The sequence below is a fragment of the Phaseolus vulgaris genome, chromosome 2 (assembly GCF_000499845.2).
Source record: "Phaseolus vulgaris cultivar G19833 chromosome 2, P. vulgaris v2.0, whole genome shotgun sequence".
In the NCBI taxonomy this organism is placed as follows: Eukaryota; Viridiplantae; Streptophyta; class Magnoliopsida; order Fabales; family Fabaceae; genus Phaseolus; species Phaseolus vulgaris.
In genome coordinates, this window is record NC_023758.2 from 19,670,863 (window position 1) to 19,693,725 (window position 22,863).

Consider the following 22,863-nt stretch of genomic DNA (forward strand, 5'->3'; position numbering starts at 1 on the left):
CAAACCTCGTGAAAGGAAGGTGGAGTTTGAGCCGCTTGAAGGCTGTGGTGTACATGAAGAAGAAGGGCTCGTTAGGGTGTGCCCGATCATCAGCACACATAGGGACCCCCCTCTTGCAAGGAAGGACCTTCAAGAACACGTCAAGCTCTTTCCCGAAGATGTGGAATTTATTTTGAGATTCACTCTGTTTGTACATGTCTATGTCTTCGTGGGTGTTCAGTTGAGAGGTCTCAACCAGGAGGGCTTCAGCGACCTAGTGGTAATTGGCTTTTAGTTAACAAGGGGTGGAGGGTTCAGTGTTGTTTTCATTATGGCCATCTCGTGAAAAGCTAAAAAGAGAGAAGAGAAAGGAAGAAAATGAGGGTTCAGAAGAAGACGAAGACGCGACCCAGAAAACCCAGAGAAACAGAGTTGCGAAGCGTAAAACAGGGGAAATGTAAAGTGCAGAAAACCTAAAATGCAGAAAACGTAAACAATCCCAGAACAGTTATAGCATGTTATGGGCAGCGGAATCATAAAGCAAGAGCAATCGATGAGTAAAAATCATACCTTTGAATAAGTTGAGATTGAAGGTTTGAGTTTTTGGAAAGAGAAGAGAGAGAGTTTCAAAGAAATGCTTGAGGAAGGATTTGCTTAAGTGAAAGTAATGAAAAAATGAAGAGAGTGTAAGGATTTAAACGTTTGAATAGTTTACGAAGAAGCGCAAGCGATGGTTGTTGATCTTGCCACGTGTACGCTGATTTAAAAAGTATGGTGAGACGTCACTACGGTGTACTGTTCATGTTCCGTTACTCAGTGCCACGTAGGTTGCCCAGGGCGATCACTTAATATCTTCGCTGAAACAAGTTACAGCTCGACACTAGGGCCACGTAGGTTGTGTCCCGACCAGTCCTCGGTCATCAGTTCCAGAGACTAACCTTAGACATCACACACCGGTGCCTGATAGTGGAAGGGAGCCACATAAGGGGTGCCCCAGACGCACTTATTAGGAGACTGGTCAGTCTTCGGACATCGGTACCATAGACCTCGATGTTGAAGATCGACATCAGACCTCGTCAACAGGGGGAGAGATCAGACATCAACAGTTTATACGTGATAGGGGGCCATGTAAGGTGGGCCCTAGTATTATACTAAGTTATTTGTTAAAACATCATATAAGGGAATGGTTTAAGTCACGACGAATCCATGCACATGGTGTGTATAGCGCGTACAGGCACGACACGTGAGAATACCCCTTGGAGGCGCTAAGGACCATTAGGGTTAGGGTTTCCAAGGGAAGTTGCATGCATGGCACGTGAATACTTAGGGCACCCGCAGAAACAGATGACACCAGAGATTAGGTGCACAAGTTGGTACCCAGGCGGCCACTGTTAGTCGTTGCACTACAGTTAAGGGAAGTTCTATGTGCCAAATACACCAAGATGATGTAAATAGCGGCGCAAGGATGTTCTCAAAGGAACCCTAGACAAAGGGTGCCAAGAACCCTAGAAAGGTACAAAGTTTCTAAGAATGAAACTACTTTATACACTTGGTGTTTCTTTGCCCTTATACTGACTTGAGCGTCGGAGTGCAAACGGCCGTCAAGGCGCCCTTTGTCTTTGCAGGTGAGAGATTCTTTGATCAAGGAAGAACGATTCTCAGGCAGAGATAGGAGGACCAAAGGTTGTCGTTTGAGTCCACCGGCGAAGCAAGTCAACCGGCAGGAACAGTCATCACTACCTTAATCACAAAAAACAAAGTGGAGTTCATCATGGGTACACATCCTTGCCCACCGAAGGACGATCCTACTTTCTCAGCTTGGATAAAGGGAAACAACATTGTAGTGTCATGGTTAGTCCATTCTATTTCCCTTCCTATTAGACAAAGTATAATTTGGATGGATAAAGTTGTGGTTGTTTGGAACAATTTGAAACGAGATTTTCTCAAGGGGACCTTTCTAGAATATTTGATTTACAAATGGAAGCTTTTTCTTTAAATCAGGGTAAATTGTCTGTCACAGATTATTTTACAAAACTTAGGATTATCTGGGATGAATTGGATAATTTTAGACCAAATACCATCTGTGATTGTTCTTGCTCTGCATCTTCGATCATTAGTAAAAGAAGGACCGAGGATCAGGCTATGAGTTTTTGCGTGGGTTAAATGACCAATTTCATAATATTCATTCACATGTCCTCCTTATGGAACCTATACCACCCATACCCAATATTTTCTCTCTTGTTCAACAAGAACGTCAAATGGCTAGTAATGTTTTGGTTACCAATATTAACAATGCCAACACTAATCGTAATATCTTTACAAGTTGTTCTTTTTGTAGAAAAATTGGTCACTCAAAGAATGTTTGTTTTCCTAATCAAGATAACAAGAATTTCAGAACCAACAGTCACAGAAAAGTATGCACTATTGCGGTAAAACTGGTCATACCACTGACACATGCTACACAAACATGGTTTTCCTCCTGGTTTCAATTTCACTCATACTAAAACTAACCAAGTTCATAATGTTGTTTTATCTGATGAAGTTTTTTTATGAGCATTGCAATCAAGAACAGAAACAAGGAGACATTCGCATGATAGCACAACAATACCAAGTTTTCTCTACCCTGTTCAAACAACACACTAGCAGAAACACTACCATTCCACAACAAGAATAAGTGAACCAGGTGATTCTTTCACTGTTTATTATGCTCCCAATGGTGCAGCACAGTCTCCACCAGGTAATTTTTTTTTCTTCAACATCCTTAAATCTACCAGATGCCTCTGGATCTTAAACTCTGGGGCAACTGACCATGTATGCACATCTCTGTCTGATTTCACATCATATAAAAGCATTCCACCTGTTCTTATTAGTTTACCGGGCACCGTGTTTTCACCAAGTTTTCTGGAATGTCATTTTTAATAACAAATTCTTTCTCACTAGTGTATTGTATGTGTCAGAGTTCACTTTCAATCTTGTTTCTGCTTCTAAATTATCTACTAATCTGAAGTGTCACTTAATTTTTTCATCCACCAACTGTGTGATACAGGACAATCAAACCAAAGAGAGGATTAGTATAGTTGAAGCCAAGGATGACTTGTATGTTTTTCAATATTCTGTTTTGCAAAATATTGCCGCAAACAATGTTATTCATTCTTTTCATTATACTATTAAGGATATCAATTTGTGGCATTATAGATTGGGGCATCTTTCTGATGAAAGATTGCGTGTCTTGAGATCTCTTTATCCTTTCATTTCTAATAAACGTATGCGTGTATGTGATACTTGCCATCATGAAAGCATAAGAAACTTTCTTTTGCTTTAAGTAAGTCTTGTACAACTAGCATTTTTGATATTTTACATATGGATATTTGGGGTCCCTACTCTGTTGCTTCTATGCATGGTTTTCGATATTTTTTAACCATTGTGGATGATTTTTCTCGATATACTTGGATTACTCATATGCATACAAAATCTAAAGTTCGCAATCATATTGTTAATTTCACATCTTATATTGAAAATCATTTCAAAACTACTGTTAAGACTACTAGAATTGATAATGTTGCTGAATTTTCTATGACAAACTTTTTTTCTTCAAAAGGCATTATTCATCAAAAAACTTGCATTGAAACACCGGAGCAAAATGGTATTGTTGAACGAAAACACCAACATATTCCCAATGTAACTCGTGCTTTACTCTTTAAAGCCAATTTAACTCCTATTTTTTGGCATTTTGCTGCTTTACATGTTGTTCTTCTAATTAACTACATCCCCACTCCTTTTTTAAATAATCGATCTCCATATGAAAAACTGCATGGCACTTTATATGATCTTTCCATTTTACCTATTTTTGGTTGCCTTTGTTACTCTAGCACTATCACTTCTCATAGAAAGAAACTTGATGAACGCTCTGTTTTTGGTATTTTTCTTGGTTTTCAACCTAATACTAAAGGTTACATTTTTCTCAATCTTAAAAATCATAAAATAGAGGTCTCAAGGCACACTGTCTTTTATGAAACTCACTTTTCTTACAAATTGAAAGATGAAGTTAAAAAGAACCCCAACAATTTATCTTTACCCATCCCTTCTTCTTATGCTTCCACTTATGATTTTCTCTATGATAATTACATTGTTGAATCGATATATGTCACTGCTGAACCTATATCTGTCACTCCTGAACCAGTATCTGTCACTGCTGAACCAATATATGTGGCACATGTGGATAAACTCATCCCCAATTCACCTTGGCGCTCCTCCCGTCCAAGACACACCCCTGCCTATCTTGAAGAATTCCACATTAATCTACCATCTACACAGACTGTAAGTACAAGATATCCTATCTCTAATTTTTTGTCTTATAATGCTTTGTCTTCTAATTTTAAAAATGTTTTTTCTTCCTTTACATCACATACTGAGCCTAAAAGCTATAAAGAAGCTTCACAACATCCACGCTGGAAACAAGCTATGGAGGCTGAACTTGAAGCTCTCTCCACAAATAATACATGGAAACTTGTTCCCCTTCCACCGGGTAAGAAACCCTTTGGTTGTCGTTGGGTCTACAAAATTAAACACAACAGTGATGGCAACATATTGTAAGCTGAATGCTCTAATGAGCTAGGTTGGTCTAGTCTTTACTGCTAGGAATGTAGGAATGATCTGTAAGAATTTACCTGCTGAAGATGGTTTTGTATACGGGTTGGGACACCCCTAAAGTGGCCCCTTTTAATTTAATTAATTCTTTGCTAATAAAAAAAAGAGCTAAAAATTCAAATGAAAGTGGAGGGAAATTCAAATGAGAAGCATTTGAATTTGGAGCCAATTCCTAGTCACAAGAGAAGTGTGACTTGGTTTCTTTTTTTGACACCTCCTAAATCTACACCTACACCTTCTTTTAATGTCACATGGAAGGTGTGACTTAGTTTATACATTTGCACCTCTTATATCTATATCTACACCTCCCTTTATGTTCTAATAAAAATACTCAAAAGTAATTACAAAAAAAGACATCCAATGATGCTTAGTTGGCCCAGATCTTCTATTTGTTGGGCTTGAGCTGAAGCTTGAACTTGTATTTGGGGTTGGGGTTGGGCCTCTTCCATCATCCCCTCCCTCTTGAAAAGGATTTGTCCTTAAATCCAATGCTTCTTCTTCATCATCATTATGTGGATGTATGTGGCTGGATGGTTTCCAAATAATATCATTTCTTAAAAATCTTTTCCAACATGGTCTGTGTATAGAACATCTTTTTCTGAATTCCCAACATTTCAACGTACTAAGTCATGTTTGCCTATTTCTTCTTGTATTCTCTTATCTAATTGCAAACTGTCTTTGTTTTATGTAGGAGTATTGAATTCGTGGGCGAATTATCTCCAACTTGGGGAGTATGATGAGAATCAAAAAGATGTTATCAATAGAAGAAATGGACAAGGGCCAAAGCATTTAAAGTTCTTCTTATTAGTCTTTGCAAAAGATAAGGCCCAAGCCCAAAGCCCAAGCCCAAGAAGGCCCAAGCCCAAGAAGCCCACGTCCAAACCATGAGGGGCAAGGCCAAGCATTAAATAAAAGAGCATCATTTGAATTACTCTTGTATAGTTGTAGGAGGTGTGGATATTAAATAAAGGAGTGTGAATATGTAAAATAAAGTCACATTGTCCATGTGACTTAGGAGAGTAGGTGTAGGTGTAGTTTTTAGGAGGTGTCATAGTAGAAAAAGGTCACACCTCCCATGTGACTTGTTTTTGGTAGGAATTTCAAATGAGTTTCATTTGAATTTTCCCACCTATTTTTCAGCACCCTCACTCTATAAATAGAGATGTGGGCTCTTGTAAAATTCAGAATTGGAAATTGGATATAGAGAAACTCTACTCAAATTGAGTGAGAATTGTGAGTTTTGGTTTCTCCTTCTTCCATAGCCTTATCTTGTGTGCCATTGGAGAGCTTCAAGTGGCGGCTTCTTTTCACTTATCTTGGAACAAGGACTTCAAGTGGCGTGATACAGTTCCAAATTCTCATTCCAGCCGAGCTTCATTCCATAAGTGTCATTCCTTTCATCTGTTGAACCAAGTGGTGTTCAATGTTTTGAAGAATCCAAATCCTTTGAAGGATGTTGAAGCCTCTGCTTTGTTTGCGGTTGCTGTGCTGGTTTAAGCTTTGTTCTGGGGTAGTTTAATGTTGTAATCCACCCTTAGATTAAATCTCAAGCAATTAGCACATCAATTTGTTGATGACATCATCTTTGGTGCTACACAAGATAGGTTGTGTGAAGAATTTGTGGCTGCAATGAGAGGTGAGTTTGAAATGTCTATGATGGGAGAACTATCTTTCTTTCTTGGTTTGCAGGTTAAACAAACAAAGGATGAGATTTTCTTAAGTCAATCAAAGTATTGCAAGGAGATTCTCAAAAAGTTTGAAATGGAAAATTGCAAAGAAGCAAGCACTCCAATGCCATCAAGCTGCTACATGGATGCGGATGCTGCTGGAAAGAGTATAGATCAAACAAAATACAGAGGTTTGATTGGATCATTGCTTTATCTAACAGCAAGTAGGCCAGACATCATGTTTGCGGTGTGTCTATGTGCAAGATATCAAGCAAATCCTAAAGAATCACACTTCAAAGATGCAAAAAAGATTCTGAAATATCTCAAAGGAACATCATCTGTAGGACTATGGTATCCTTCTCATTCTCCAATACATTTAATTGGTATTCAGATTCTGACTTTGCAAGTTGCAAGCTAGATAGAAAGAGCACAGGTGGCACTTGTCACCTTCTTGGCTCAAGCCTAATCTCATGGCATAGCAAGAAGCAAGCATGTGTTGCTCTCTCTACTGCTGAGGCAGAATATATAGCTGCTGGTAGCTGTTGTGCACAGATCCTATGGCTCAAACAACAACTTGCAGATTTTGGTTTACAAATCAGCAAAGTTCCTTTGATGTGTGATAACACAAGTGCAATTAATCTTACCAAAAATCAAATTCAGCACTAGAGGACCAGACATATTGAAATAAGACATCATTTCATCAGAGATCATGTGCAAAATGGGAACTATGAAGTGAAGTTTGTGGAGACCAAACTGCAGCTAGCTGACATCTTCACAAAGCCTTTACCAAAAGAGAGGTTTTTCTTCTTAAGAAATGAGTTAGGTATTCTTGATCTTAATAATCTCTCTTAAGTCTGTTTTTGGCAGATGTTAAAGTCTATTTGTGAAGACAAATAGGGGGAGAATTATTGGTTCTTGTATATCTGTGTCTTATATGCATAAAATGTTTAAATCTCTGATTATAAAAGTGTTTTCTGCTGCTACTGATAGAAACAACTGATTGTTTCGTGTAAACAAACGATTGTTTATTATGTTAAATGAGTTATAATCTAACTTGCTGTTGTAAGAAGCTTTGGTTAGTATAAATGTTTTTTTGCAGGAACTGCTTTAGATTTAATCAGTACAACACAAGCACCAGGGATTTGTCTTCATCAAATTGGGAGAGATTGTTGAACCAAGTGGTGTTCAATGTTTTGAAGAATCCAAATCCATTGAAGGATGTTGAAGCCTCTGCTTTGCTTGCTGTTGCTGTGCTGGTTTAAGATTTGTTCTGGGGTAGTTTAATGTTGTAATCCACCCTTAGATTAAATCTCAAGCAATTAGCATCTCAATCTTTATCAAAGTAAAATTTTTTTCAAACTAAGTTGAAACAACCGATTGTTTACACTTAGGTGTTTTGAGAAAGTTTGAAAACTGTTTTTGAATGGTTAAAACTGTTAAGTAACAAAACAACCGATTGATTCGAGGAAACAACCGATTGTTTGTTTTATAACCATAACAGAAAAACTGTTTTCTTTGACTGAGCTTTAAATGCTTTAACTGAATACGCTCTAGTCATTAAATGCTTTGACCAATCTATTTTAAATGCAATTAAGAGTTTGTTAAGATTTGATAACAAACTATATCTTTGTATAATTTCAAAAAAAAAAACTATTTTTAAAAAAATAAGAATCTTGAGACAAAGTTTTTCACTAAGAGTTTTTTCAAAGAGTTCTGAGATTGCTTAAGAGTTTAGAGATTGATTAAGGTGCTGGAATATGATTCTACTTGTATTGATTTCAGATATTCATCTGCAACAAGTGTAATCTTTGTAAACTGCTGAACAATTCGTTTGTGTGTTTTGCTGAGATTGGCTGTGTGTTCTTGAGGTGTTCAAGATCAGCAATCTTAGTGTTGGCCAAGGAGAGTGTGTTTCTTGAGGTGTTCGAGGTCATTCTCTTGGTTGTGGTGTAAGTGATCAAGTGGTGATTGCTTAGTGGTTATCCTCAGGGTTTCTGAGAAGACTGGATGTAGCTCTTGTTTGGAGTGAACCAGTATAAACAACTGTGTACAATTTCTCTATCCCTATCTCTTTAAATTCAGTTTTGATATTTTGAAACTGGTATAAACAACCGATTGTTTCGCTAAAACAACCGATTGTTTTTTCAGCTTTGTGCTTTTGCTGTTTTGATTTGAAAAACTAAATCCTTAATCAAGGTTCTTTTGAAGAATTTTCATTCTAAGCTTAAAAGTTTACTAAAATCTTTCTTAAACAATTCACCCCCCTCTCGTTTAAGGCCTTATATTCTAACAATTGGCATCAAGAGCTTGGTTCTTGAAAGTTATTCAAGTTGATCTAAAATCTTTTTCTATGGCTGGAAAACTATCTTTTGAGGAGGGTGCTTCAATCTACAAACCACCTTTATTTTGTGGATTGAATTATAAGTTTTGGGAAGCAAGAATGAAAATCTTTATTAAATTTATTGATCAAAGAATTTGGGACTCAATTGAGAATGGCCCTTACATTCCAAAGTTCAAAAATGATAATTCTTTCATTGCAAAACCTTTGTCCAAATGGACAAATGATGAATGTAAGATGGCTCAGCTTGATAGGTCTGCTCAAAACATTATAGCTTCTGTTCTAGATACTAATGAATTTTTCAGGATATCAAAGTGCAAAACTGCTAAGGAAATGTGGGAGACACTCAAGGCTGCTCATGAACCAAAGGAAGCAATGACAAAGAGTCAAGCAAGAAGGAAGAAAAGGAAAAATAAGAAAAGCCTCAATCTGTGCGTAATGGCCAAAAGGGAGGATGACTCAAGTAGTGTAAGTTCATTAAACTCCTCAAACTCTGAAAAATTATGGTCAATTACTTCAAGCTTTTCAAGAAACGCATGAAGAAGCCAACCGATTGGCTCTCTTGAACAATCCGTTGAAAGAAAAGAACAACTGGCTTGAAAACAAAGTAAAGGCACTGGAAGAGGATTTAGAAAATTCAAAAATGGATTTTGAAAATCTGGAAATCATTTACAAAAACTCCTCTTGCAAGTGTGATACTCTAGTTTGTGAAAATTGTGAAAATCTTGAAAAGAAGGTCCACTATCTTGTTAAAACAGTGGATAAGCTTTCTAAAGGACAATCAAACTTTGAGAGTGTGCTAGCATCTCAAAATTGTGTTTTTGGAAAATCTGGATTGGGTTTTAATCCACAAAACAAGCAAGATAGATTTTCAAAATCTTTTTCGAAAATTCCAGAAAAACAATCGATTGGACCATCGAAACAACCGATTGTTACATGCTTCTATTGCATGAAAAGAGGTCATTCTGTGCGATTCTGTAAAATCAGAAAACATGTTGTTCCTAAAGGGCTTATGAAGTGGATTCCCAAGAAAAATAAAGCTTGTATTGATGAGTATAAACCAGATGGACCCACATTCATAAGGGGACCAAACCTATGTACTTGAAAATCTTTTTGTAGGAAATCTTGGAGGAAAGAAAGCAACTTTGGTAACAGTGGATGCTCCAAGCATATGACAGGGGACAAATCAAAGTTCCTGAGAATATTCTTCAAGCAAGAGGGTCATGTCACCTATGGAGACAACAACAAAGGAAGAATTCTTGGGAGAGGATCCATAGGAGATGAGAGCATCTTGGTGATTCATGATGTGCTCTTTGTTGAAGGCCTAAAACATAATCTACTAAGTATTATCCAACTATGTGACAAGGGGTATCAAGTGATGTTCAAGACAAACACATGTGAAATCTGTCTACCCAACACCAAAGAGGTAATGTTGGTAGGTAAGAGAGTTAATAATGTGTATCTTCTAGATATCTCTTCACCATGTTCAATTGGATGTCTTCTATCCAAGCAAGATGAATTTTGGCTTTGGCATAGAAGAATTGCTCATATTCACATGAATCATTTCAAAAAGCTAATATCAAAAGATCTTGTGATTGGGCTGCCAAAACTCAAGTTTGAGAGGGATCACATTTGTGAAGCTTGCCAAAAAGGGAAACAAGTGAAAAGTTCTTTTAAAACCAAAAATGTTGTCTCTTCATTGAGACCTCTTGAACTCCTTCACATGGATTTCTTTGGACCTTCTAGAACTATGAGTCTTGGTGGAAATTATTATGCTCTTGTTATTGTTGATGATTTCTCTAGGTACACTTGGACCTTGTTCTTAGAATCAAAGAGTGATGCCTTTGTTGCATTAAAAAAGCTAGCAAGAAGACTTCAAAACACAAAGAACAACAACATAGGTTCCATAAGGAGTGACAATGGAGGAGAATTTCAAAATGAGAAGTTTGTCAAGTTCTGTGAGAAGTTGGGGATTCTACACAATTTCTCTGCTCCAAGAACACCACAGCAAAATGGAGTTGTAGAGAGGAAGAACAGGTCCCTTGAAGAGCTTGCAAGGACAATGCTTAGTGAATCATCACTTCCTAAGTATTTGTGGGCAGATGCAGTGAGCACCTCTTGTTATGTGATGAATAGGGTGCTTATAAGGCCCATTTTGAAGAAAACTCGATATGAACTTTTCAATGGAAGGAAGCCTAACATCAGTCATCTCAAAGTCTTTGGCTGTAGCTGTTTCGTTCTCAACAATGGAAAGGAAAGTTTGGGAAAATTTGATGAGAAAGCTGACCTTGGTATTTTCATTGGTTATTCACTCACAAGCCATGCATATAGAGTCTACAACAAAAGACTGATGACTGTAGAAGAATCAGTGCATGTAGTCTTTGATGAGGTAGATCGCAGAATCAGTGGGAACCCAAAGATCAGTGCTGAGGAAGACGAACAGAGCATCAGTTTGGAGAAGCTGGATATCTGTGCAGAAAAACAACCGGTTGATTCGCAGAAACAACCGATTGAAATTCTGCAACAGAGTGAGCTACCCAAAGAGTAGAGGATTCCTAGAGATCTGTCAGTGGATAACATCATAGGGCAGATAAAGGAAGGTGTCTCCACACGTAGCTCCATCTCAAACTACTGCAGGCACACAACTTTTGTTTCTCAAATTGAACCAAAGTCAATTGAGGAAGCTCTCAAGGATGAGAAGTGGGTTGAAGCTATGCATGAAGAGCTAAATCAATTTGAAAGAAATGAGGTATGGTTTCTTGTCCCTAAAACTAATGAAATGAATATTATTGGTTCAAAATGGGTTTTCAGGAACAAGCTAGATGAGGAAGGAGTGATCACTAGAAACAAAGCAAGGCTAGTTGCAAAAGGCTACAATCAAGAAGAGGGCATAGACTATGGTGAAACCTTTGCTCCTGTGGCTAGATTGGAGGCTGTGAGGCTGCTGTTGGCTTTTGCTTGTATGAGTGGTTTTAAACTCTTCCAAATGGATGTAAAGAGTGCCTTCTTGAATGGCTACATCAATGAGGAAGTCTATGTAGATCAACCACCGGGTTTTGAAGATCACAAGTATCCCAACCATGTCTTCAAGTTGAAGAAAGCTTTGTATGGACTGAAACAAGCTCCAAGGCAGTGGTATGAGAGGCTTAGCAACTTTCTGCTATCACATGGTTATGAAAGAGGAATGGTAGACAAGACTCTCTTCAACAAGAAGTCAAATGCAGAAATAATTCTTGTACAAATCTATGTTGATGACATCATCTTTGGTGCTACACAAGATAGGTTGTGTGAAGAATTTGTGGCTGCAATGAAAGGTGAGTTTGAAATGTCTATGATGGGAGAACTATCTTTCTTTCTTGGTTTGCAGGTTAAACAAACAAAGGATGAGATTTTCTTAAGTCAATCAAAGTATTGCAAGGAGATTCTCAAAAAGTTTGAAATGGAAAATTGCAAAGAGGCAAGCACTCCAATGCCATCAAGCTGCTACATGGATGCGGATGCTGCTGGAAAGAGTATAGATCAAATAAAATACAGAGGTTTGATTGGATCATTGCTTTATCTAACAACAAGTAGGCCAGACATCATGTTTGCGGTGTGTCTATGTGCAAGATATCAAGCAAATCCTAAAGAATCACACTTCAAAGCTGCAAAAAAGATTCTGAAATATCTCAAAGGAACATCATCTGTAGGACTATGGTATCCTTCTCATTCTCAAATACATTTAATTGGTTATTCAGATTCTGACTTTGCAGGTTGCAAGCTAGATAGAAAGAGCATAAGTGGCACTTGTCACCTTCTTGGCTCAAGCCTGATCTCATGGCATAGCAAGAAGCAAGCATGTGTTGCTCTCTCTACTGCTGAGGCAGAATATATAGCTGCTGGTAGCTGTTGTGCACAGATCCTATGGCTCAAACAACAACTTGCAGATTTTGGTTTACAAATCAGCAAAGTTCCTTTGATGTGTGATAACACAAGTGCAATTAATCTTACCAAAAATCAAATTCAGCACTAGAGGACCAGACATATTGAAATAAGACATCATTTCATCAGAGATCATGTGCAAAATGGGAACTATGAAGTGAAGTTTGTGGAGACCAAACTGCAGCTAGCTGACATCTTCACAAAGCCTTTACCAAAAGAGAGGTTTTTCTTCTTAAGAAATGAGTTAGGTATTCTTGATCTTAATAATCTCTCTTAAGTCTGTTTTTGGCAGATGTTAAAGTCTATTTGTGAAGACAAATAGGGGGAGAATTATTGGTTCTTGTATATCTGTGTCTTATATGCATAAAATGTTTAAATCGATTGATTCGAGGAAACAACCGATTGTTTGTTTTATAACCATAACAGAAAAACTGTTTTCTTTGACTGAGCTTTAAATGCTTTAACTGAATACGCTCCAGTCATTAAATGCTTTGACCAATCTATTTTAAATGCAATTAAGAGTTTATTAAGATTTGATAACAAACTATATCTTTGTATAATTTCAAAAAAAAAAACTATTTTTAAAAAAATAAGAATCTTGAGACAAAGTTTTTCACTAAGAGTTTTTTCAAAGAGTTCTGAGATTGCTTAAGAGTTTAGAGATTGATTAAGGTGCTGGAATAGGATTCTACTTGTATTGATTTCAGATATTCATCTGCAACAAGTGTAATCTTTGTAAACTGCTGAACAATTCGTTTGTGTGTTTTGCTGAGATTGGCTGTGTGTTCTTGAGGTGTTCAAGATCAGCAATCTTAGTGTTGGCCAAGGAGAGTGTGTTTCTTGAGGTGTTCAAGGTCATTTTCTTGGTTGTGGTGTAAGTGATCAAGTGGTGATTGCTTAGTGGTTATCCTCAGGGTTTCTGAGAATACTGGATGTAGCTCTTGTTTGGAGTGAACCAGTATAAACAACTGTGTACAATTTCTCTATCCCTACTCTTTAAATTCAGTTTTAATATTTTGAAACTGGTATAAACAACCGATTGTTTCGCTAAAACAACCGATTGTTTTTTCAGCTTTGTGCTTTTGCTGTTTTGATTTGAAAAACTGAATCCTTAATCAAGGTTCTTTTGAAGAATTTTCATTCTAAGCTTAAAAGTTTACTAAAATCTTTCTTAAACAATTCACCCCCCCTCTCGTTTAAGGCCATATATTCTAACATCATCTTCTTTTGCAATTTCATTCGGTAGTTAGCTTCTCTTTAGTGTTCTTCATCTTTTCAACCAATTGGTTTTTGTATTCCTTGTGTTGTTCTTCATTTTTTGTTTGGTACCTTTCTGGTTTTAATTCAATTGTGTTTAATATCTTGTTCTATGGATGTTCACAAGGAGAGAGCACTCTTATTGAGTTTGGATCATCATTTTGGAAGGCTATGTCTCCATTGATGACTCCTTAAGCTTCCTTGATTCCATTTCTGTTTTCAGCTTGTTGTTTTGTTGATGTAATTTCGTTTTCATTGTTTAAGCACTCTTTGATCCTTGAATTATTGTTTTCATTCTCATATAATGTTGTGTTCAAGAGTTTAAAAGTGTCTATGTTCAATCCAACTCATATCAACTCATGGTCTTCTGTTGGAGTCTTTGGAGCTTATCCATCAACTCCCTATTCTAATAGGAGGGAATATGGCGGCGTCTTAAAGCTCCCCTAAGATCATTCCAATATTCTATGGGAGGGTCTTTATGAAGACGCCTATCTCTCTCAAGGGTCGTCCACCAATACATAGCATTGCCTTGAAAACTTATAGTGGCTAAGGGTACTTTGTTTTCTTTGCTCACTTTGTGACAAGCAAACAATTGTTCTACTTTCATCTCCCAATCTAGATAGATTTCTACATTTTCTTTGCCATGGAAACGAGGTAGATCTACCCTAACCTCTCTTGGGCTTTTTTTTTTCTTTTTCTTTCTAACTCTCATAGGGGGTGGTTGATAATACTCATTGATTTTAAGACTTTGTTCCCCATACGATTCATTTCCCCTAGAGCTAGATGTATGTGAACTCTTTTTAGATTGGATGTATTCATCTCTTTCTTTGACCACTTTCCACTCATCTTGTATTAAAGCAAATTGAGCATCCCTTTCTTTAAGTTGGACCTTTGCAATTGTCTATATGAAAGTGCTTGAACATCTTGTGCTATTTTTTCCAAAAGAGATTTGATAGATGTTCCTTCACTTTCATTAGACTTACGAGAATGAGAAGACATGGTTAAAGTTTTGTGTTATAAGTATTTTACCCCAAAAAAAGATAAGGAGAGTAATGAAGGTAGCTTTCCAGGAAAGAGAGGTGGATCATTAGGATCTCTTCAGTACAAAGTCTTTCCTTGCCAAAATCATCCCTCACAACTTTTCAAAAACCTTTTTCTAAGTAATTTACTTAGATCACAAGTAGAAATGAAAAACACAATTTTATGCAAAGAAAACAATGCAAAGCAATTAAACAATACAACACAAGTAATTAAAGCAAAGCAATTTAACTAAACACAATTAAAGATTACTAACTAAAAAGCTTTAAAAACTAGGCGAATCCTAAGGTGAGGCTTCTAGACAGTTAGAGTCATTGAAGACACACTCACCGTCTAATACGTAATTATTCCACTAATTAATGAAAGTTGAATGCAATTACAATTCAAAAAGAAATACAATAGAAATTGAATTACAAAAATAAAATTTCAGATTTCCTATACTATGCACTCTTTAGCTTTTGGTACTCATTCTTGTTGTGTTCCACACTTTGTATGTTTTTGTAATCTTATTTGCTGCAGCCACTTGCTTCACCTCTTAAGGTTAGTCAATTTAAATCTTCAAAACAGTAGTAGGGATGGACTCACCACAATGGTTAATTCTAAACTTAACAAGCACCACTTCAAAATTCTTTCACCAACAGTTAGAGGTCAACAAATTTAAAGCAAAGAACAATTCAATTTAAAATAGGACAATAGAAAAGGAGTAATTTGTATGCCACAACTTTAAAAGAATGTTGAATGAATTTTACAAGCAATCAAATAAGGCACTCAATAAAAGGTGGCACACAAATGGAACCTAAGGAATGATACTAGAATTGATTAAAAAAACCAAAACAGTATTACTGGAAATTTTAGGCAGAAAATGCGTGACTTAGAAACTTTATGCTGAGCTGGATATTTGAAATTTAACCACAAACAGTTCAAGATCTTAGCAAAATTTTGGCGCTGGAATGACACCAAAACAGTATTACTGGAAATTTTAGGCACAAAATGCGTGACTTAGAAACTTTATGCTGAGGTGGATATTTGAAATTTTAACCACAAATAGTTCAAGATCTTAGAAAAATTTTGGCACTGGAATCAAACTAAAACAATGCACCAATTAATTGTGATAAAATTTTCAAATATGTTGTCAAATTATCGTCTTTGTTCGCGCCAGGATGTACATTTTTTTCATTTGATTTATCATTTTTTTTCTATTTTGTATTTTGACTTGATTCTTTTTTTCTTGTTTTTCTAACACGACAATCTGTGTATGTCCAGAATTTTACATTTTTTCTTCAACGTATTTTAATTTGATAAGTAAAAACAGCCAGCACAGAATTAAAACAGAGTGATCCTAATCCTGGAATTAAAAAACAGTTTGAAGAAACTTCAAGAACACAATGAAATTGATGTATAAGAATTTGTATGGATCTAACACACAAATATGAACTCAAATCTAAAATGAAAAAGTACCAAAGGATTAAACAATTTCAGATTAAAACTGGACTCAAAGCAAATCAAGCAACCAAAATTATCAAAAACAGCACTACATTGAATTGACGACAATTTAGGAGAAACATGACTTGACAAAACACAATTGGATTCAAAAATCAAAATGACTCAAATCAACACAATATGAACCGATTAAAATTGCAATGAAGACTCAAATAAACCAAAAACAAAACAACAACATAAATCTTATGGAATCCTACATAAATATGAAAATTAGAAGCTCAAGAACAATTTGAACACAATACACCGATTGGATTTCTCCAAACAGCACCTAAATCAAATTAAAATGTAAAAAACAACAAGACAATATGGAAAACTTGTAGAACAACACCGAATGAGGATGAACACAAAAATAAAAACGAAATAAGGCACTTATCTCTTCAAGACCATGGCTCTAGATACCAAATGATGGAGAAGTGCCTTCATGATTTTGTAGAGTTGTTGGTGATCAGCGGAAGCTCTATGGAGTGTAAGTGAACAAGGTCCTCCTAGGAGGTATGGTGACCTTGAAGGTGCAAGCTAGGTAGGGATTGAGAGTGGTGAGGCCATCTCTCTTTGCTAGGAGGGGAAATTGAAGATCAATAGCCTAACCTAAGAGGTTTTGGGCAAGAAGTGAAATTGGCTCAAATTTGGCAGCAATTCACTATGTATATTAATCTTGAATTTACATGAGCCAAGCCCTCTTATTTATAGTGTTTAGAGGGATGAAAATTCAAATGAAAGTGGAGGGAAATTCAAATGAGAACCATTTTGAATTTAGAGCCAATTCCTAGTCACAAGGGAAGTGTGACTTGGTTTCTTTTTTTGGCACCTCCTAAATCTATACATACACCTTCTTTTTATGTCACATGGAAGGTGTGACTTAGCTTTATACATTTGCACCTCTTATATCTATACCTACACCTCCCTTTATGTTCTACTCAAAATACTCAAAAGTAATTACAAAAAAAGACATCTAATGATGCTTAGTTGGCCTAGATCTTCTATTTGTTGGGCTTGAGCTGAAGCTTGAACTTGTATTTGGGGTTGGGGTTGGGCCTCTTCCATCATCCCCTCCCTCTTGAAAAGGATTTATCCTCAAATCCAATGCTTCTTCTTCATCATCATTATGTGGATGTATGTGGCTGGATGGTTTCCATCATCTGCTCTCCCATGGAGCGTTCTTCCAAACGTTGTAAATTCCTACGCAACTTGTCGTTGGTTTTGCGTAACTCATCATTGGTGACACGCGAAGCATCCAACTCGATCCTGAACTGTTCTTCCATGTGAGCCTGTTCGGCCCTAGACGCCGTCACCGACTCTTGGAGAGCGGTGAAATTCTCCATGAGTTGTTGTATAGTGAGGTTGTTGCCTTCTTTTGATCCTGTGGGACCTTATCTAGTTGTCCTCATGCTGCTCAGTAGTTTCAATCACAAATATGGATGAGACCTAATTTTATCGGGCCCCACGGTGGGCGCCAAATGTTCCTGTTGGTTTACTTGGTCGTCGGTAGACTTCTTGTAGGCGAGCTCGGACTCCGTCTACATCGTTGTGGAACTCGTGCTTTCCTCAATGTTTGGTTGTTGTTCCTGTTAAGACAGAGGGCCCCCTGATGGTCGGTTGCACTCTGACGATCAAGTCAGTACAGGGCTATAATAAACAAGAAGTATCTAATTTAATGCTTAGTAAAGTGTAGTCAAGCGTTAGTAAAAGTGTACCATAACCAGGGATCTTAAGTCCCTTTTATAGAGTGTTGCTACGTTACCTCTTGCGATAACAACTTCTGTTACGAGAATCTTATCTCGAGTGTGGACATATTCAATGGGAGAAGATCCCGCTTCAGTGTGTGTAGTCTTAACAGCACAGCCGCGCAAAATCTTATCTCCTAGGAGTGTATCAAATCTTAACAGAATAACCACCTGGATACCCACTTGGGTATCATTCTTCAGGATCAAATATGTTTTCAAGTACATTTACATGCTTTGTGTATCATAGTACCATGCATATGTTATTACGTGTCAGCATGCAAATACTCTATCAAGCCCTAACACACTTTGGGCTGAAACTGATAGAATACCTTTTAGTTTTTATAGACCCAAATGCACTACATGCACCCCTTGGCCCATTTAACACACTTTCGCTGACCTACCAGACCTTATACGAAAGATTATATCAATGCACGATGAGAGTTAGTATGCACATACTTGAGCCCAATCATGTACCTCTCGACCCAACAATCGAGCTGACCTGCCTGTCGCAGGCGCCGTTGCCCGAACTCCGAGAACTGGGCTCTACGTGCTCTGGTTCACTACACATTGTTCCCGTATGCCAATATAGTCCCACATCGCTTAGGAGTCGAGGCCAAAGGAAGTTTATATATTCCCTCCTCCCTCAACCCACCGAGGCACCTTTTAAGGACAAAATCGTGACGGAGCACCGACCTCCAAAGCGAACAATACCTCGGATGCAGTGATTGACCCTAGCGATGCTATCTCTCGGACTTGAGGTCAGAACATTGGCGCCCACCGTGGGGCCGAAGTGGCTCCTTAGCCCCTCAACTAGGAGGAATCCACTTCCCTTAGACCTCGACTGGGGGGCTTGTTCCTATATGCCAATATAGTCCCACATCGCTCAGGAGTCGAGGTCAAGGGTAGTTTATATACTCCCTCCTCCCTCAACCCACCGAGACGCCTTTTAAGGACAAAACTGTGAAGGAGCACCGACTTCCAAAGCGGACAATACCTAGGATGTGGTGATTGACCCTAGCGATGCTATCTCTCGGACTTGATGTTGGAACACTCATCATGATTATTATCATGTGGCACTTCATTGTTATCTTGCATCTGATTTTGTTGAGTTGGTTGCTGAAAAATATGTTGTGCAGCTGCTACTGCTTCGGGTCATAGATATTGCATCATAAAATCTTGAAAGGATTGAAACCGAGCATTCATGTGTTGAATCTGCTGCCTAAGTTCAACAATTTCTTTTAAATCAACTTTCTTATTACTAGAAGATGCTTGTGTTTCTTGTATGTAGTGATCAACACAGTCGTTCTGATGATCGACACATCCAACCTCACACACTCGTTCCTTGTACCTTCCACCTACATCTTGTACCCAACAATTGTTCCTTAATATTTCCTCCTCAACGGGATCTAATGGAGTAGATATTGAGGTAGACATAGATTGTGACTCAGATAATGCTCGAGAGAGTCTACTTTCTAAATCTTCCTATCAAAATGAAAAGTATTTGTTATCATAGTAATTAATGTACATGAAAAAAAAGTTCAAAATAAAACTAACATGTGTCTGCCTTGATCTATCATCTACAAAATCCCTAGTGCTCTTCCGTATATGTGTTTTTTGAAACACTTCATCAACATGGACCGAGCGGCCAAGCTCCTCTGTCTATAAAATTTTATAAATTAAGGAGGTAATAATTAATCATAGATTAATACAAAATTTTATATGGAAGTCATACCAAACGAATAGCGTGTTCATGCACACTAATGGATCGTCCGGTGTGCAGACATCCACCTTTTTCGAACAAACGATTCTTTGTAGCTATATCACATTTTGATCGATACACAGGCATGTTCCACTTTTCTTTGAGGCTATTCCAAACACTATTGTAAATCCATTTTGGTCGTTTACCTTCTTGGCGAGCTACTTTAAACATTTGTGAAAGGGTGTGAGAAGCCTTCGTATGGAAATTTTTCTTAACTTTTTCCTCATCCTAAATCGTCCATGTGACCTTCCTTTGCAAAACAACAAGAATCATCAATCCAAATTGTAAAATATAAGCATTTTTAAAGGGAATAAAAAACAAGTACCTTAAAACTATTAGAATTAATGGGCTAAACAAGAAGGGGGTGAATTGTTTGATAAAAGATTTTCACAAAGATTGGCTAAGAATGAAGATTTATCAACAATCATAGAAAGAGAAATCAGGGAAGCCAAGAAATCAAAGCAATTAAAACTGTATGCAGAAAAACAATCGGTTGAAATTTCGTTTAAACCGGTTATTTATAGCAGTAGAGACAAAAACCACATTAAACAATTTGTAATGAGTAAGAGAGAGAGAGAGAGAGAGAGAGAGAGAGAGAGAGAGATTAGACAATTAATTTATACTAGTTCACTCAACACCTGAGCTCCATCCACTCCCAGAAAACCACTGGGTATTCCACTAGCAATCAATCAACATATTACAAACACTCAACACCATAAAGAGGTGATCTTGACCACACAAGAACACTAGCCCTCTTTGCTTTTCACACAACCACTGTCAGAACAATCCTTTGACCTCACAGTTTTACAAACTTACAAATATAGAAAGGAACAAAATTACAAGAATTAAAAGGAACATATTACACCTAGTATTCAGGAAATCACAGAGCTCCTAAGACCAGTTCTTGAACGAATGCACAACCTTTAGGCAATCTTGCCAAACTTTGAATCAAATCTCTTCTCACAAACGTTTTCAATCTCATTTTTTTTTATATTTTGAATATAGAGGGTAATCATATTTATAACTCTTAAATCTAGCCGTTTTAGGCAATCAATCATGAGCCAAAACAGTTTTAAATCAACTAAAAGCAATTTTAACAGGTTTTTGAAAAGCTGTAAGAAATTTGAAAATCAACCAGTTGAAATGTCATTTTAACCGGTTGAATTGGTTTTGACAGTTAGTCAACCAAGTCAAAATCAGTTTTGAAAACCCTCAAACAAGCTGGGTGTAAAACAACCAACTAAACCGTGAAATGAACCGGTTGTTTTTCACTTGGCTTAGAAAAACATTTTTCCTTTTAAAAACAAATTGATTCAGCTTGTGCATAGGATTAAGAAAGAACTTTACACAAATTCTAAACACCCTAGAACTAAACTTCAATTAAAGCAGCACAACATCAAGCTCTCATCACAGATTTGGTTCCATCAAAGCTTCATTTTCTACAATCTCCCCCTGATTTGATGAAGACAAATTCTTGGGATGCTTTGGAATGTTCTGTTTAGATTTTTGGCACAACCTGCAATCACAAACAAATGCAGAAACACAGGATAATCTATTCCAGATCAATCAGGAACCACAAACTATTTTCCATTAGGTGATTTCCAAAGAGGAACGTCAGCCAAATCAATGTGAAAAACTAGTCACATATACATAGGTGCAGCAACAGAAAAACAATCGATTATTTCGCATGAATAATCGGTTAAAAATTTATCAGAGTTTATATCAATAACTTAAAACCAGTTAGAGCAATGTTCAAGCAAATGTGCAAGCAAAATAGATGCAGAAATAGGAACATTACAACCCAAAGCACATTCTCCCCCTATTTTTCTTCACAAATAGAGTGAAAGAATGATAAAAAAAAACAACATGGATTAAGGTAAGACATGTAAATCAATGAATCCTAACTCATTTCTTAATGAGAACAAACTTGTCCTTGGATAAGGGTTTGGTGAAGATGTATGCAAGCTGTCTTTCAGTGGAAATGAATTAGACCTCACAGTCACCATTACTAACATGATCACGAATAAAGTGATGTCGAATCTCAATGTGTTTGGTTCTGGAATGCTGAACTTGATTTTTTGTGAGATTAACTACACTTGTATTGTCACACAATAAAGGAACCTCACTGACTTTTAACCCAAAGTCCTCAGCTATTGCTTGATCCATAAAATTTGAGCATAGCAGCTCCCTACAGCTATGTACTTAGCTCAACAGTTGACAAAGCTACACAAGCTTGCTTTTTTACTGTGCCAGGATATAAGGCTTGAATCAGGTAGATGACATGTCCCACTTGTGCTCTTTCTATCCAATTTACATCCTGCAAAATCAGAATCAGAGTATCCAACTAAATGTATAGGAGAGTGTGAAGGATACCATAAACCCACAAATGTTGTTCCTTTAAGATATTTCAGGATTCTCTTGGCAGCTTTAAAGTGAGATTCCCTTGAACTGGATTGAAGTCTTGCACAAAGGCAAACAATAAACATGATATCAGGTCTACTTGCAGTGAGATAAAGTAAGGAACTTATCAACCCCCTGTGTTTAGTTTGGTCCACTACTGTTCCAGCTTCATCAACACTCATGTAATAGTTTGTAGACATGGGTGTTGTTGCAGCTTTACAATTCTCCATCTCAAACTTTTTGAGAATCTCTTTGCAATACTTAGATTGACACAAGAAGATGCCCTCTTTGGATTGCTTGATCTGCAGTCCAAGAAAGAAGGAGAGTTCCCCCATCATTGACATCTCAAACTCTTTCTGCATTGCTGTCACAAATTCTTCGCACAATTTATCATTAGTAGATCAAAAAATAATATCATCAACATATATTTGGACTAAGATGACAGCAGAATTAGACTTTTTAATGAAAAGGGTTTTGTCAATCTTCCCTCTTTCATAGTTGTGAGATAGAAGAAAGTGACTTAACCTTTCATACCACTGTCTAGGTGCTTGCTTGAGACCATACAAAGCTTTCTTCTACTTGTATACATGGTTGGGATATAGGTGGTCTTCAAACTCGGGTGGTTGTGATACA

At 37.1% G+C, this 22,863-nt stretch overlaps 1 protein-coding gene across 1 annotated transcript; it reads right to left on the bottom strand.

The window, feature by feature from the left end:
- Positions 1–21,237: 21,237 nt before the first annotated feature.
- Positions 21,238–22,592, bottom strand: LOC137809166 (uncharacterized mitochondrial protein AtMg00810-like). The gene is made up of 2 exons (XM_068610303.1): positions 22,081–22,592; positions 21,238–21,346 (listed from the first exon to the last, which is right to left on the bottom strand). Exons 1-2 carry the CDS (start codon positions 22,590–22,592, stop codon positions 21,238–21,240), a joined length of 621 nt encoding a protein of 206 aa, XP_068466404.1.
- Positions 22,593–22,863: the final 271 nt, after the last annotated feature.

Coding starts and splice junctions, on each gene's coding strand:
- LOC137809166 (XM_068610303.1), bottom strand. CDS start 22,592: ATGCAGAAAGAGTTTGAGATGTCAATGATGGGGGAACTCTCCTTCTTT. Junction 21,347..22,080: donor GATTCAAGCCTTATATCCTG/GCACAGTAAAAA, acceptor TTGTGATTGCAG/GTTGTGCCAAAAATCTAAAC.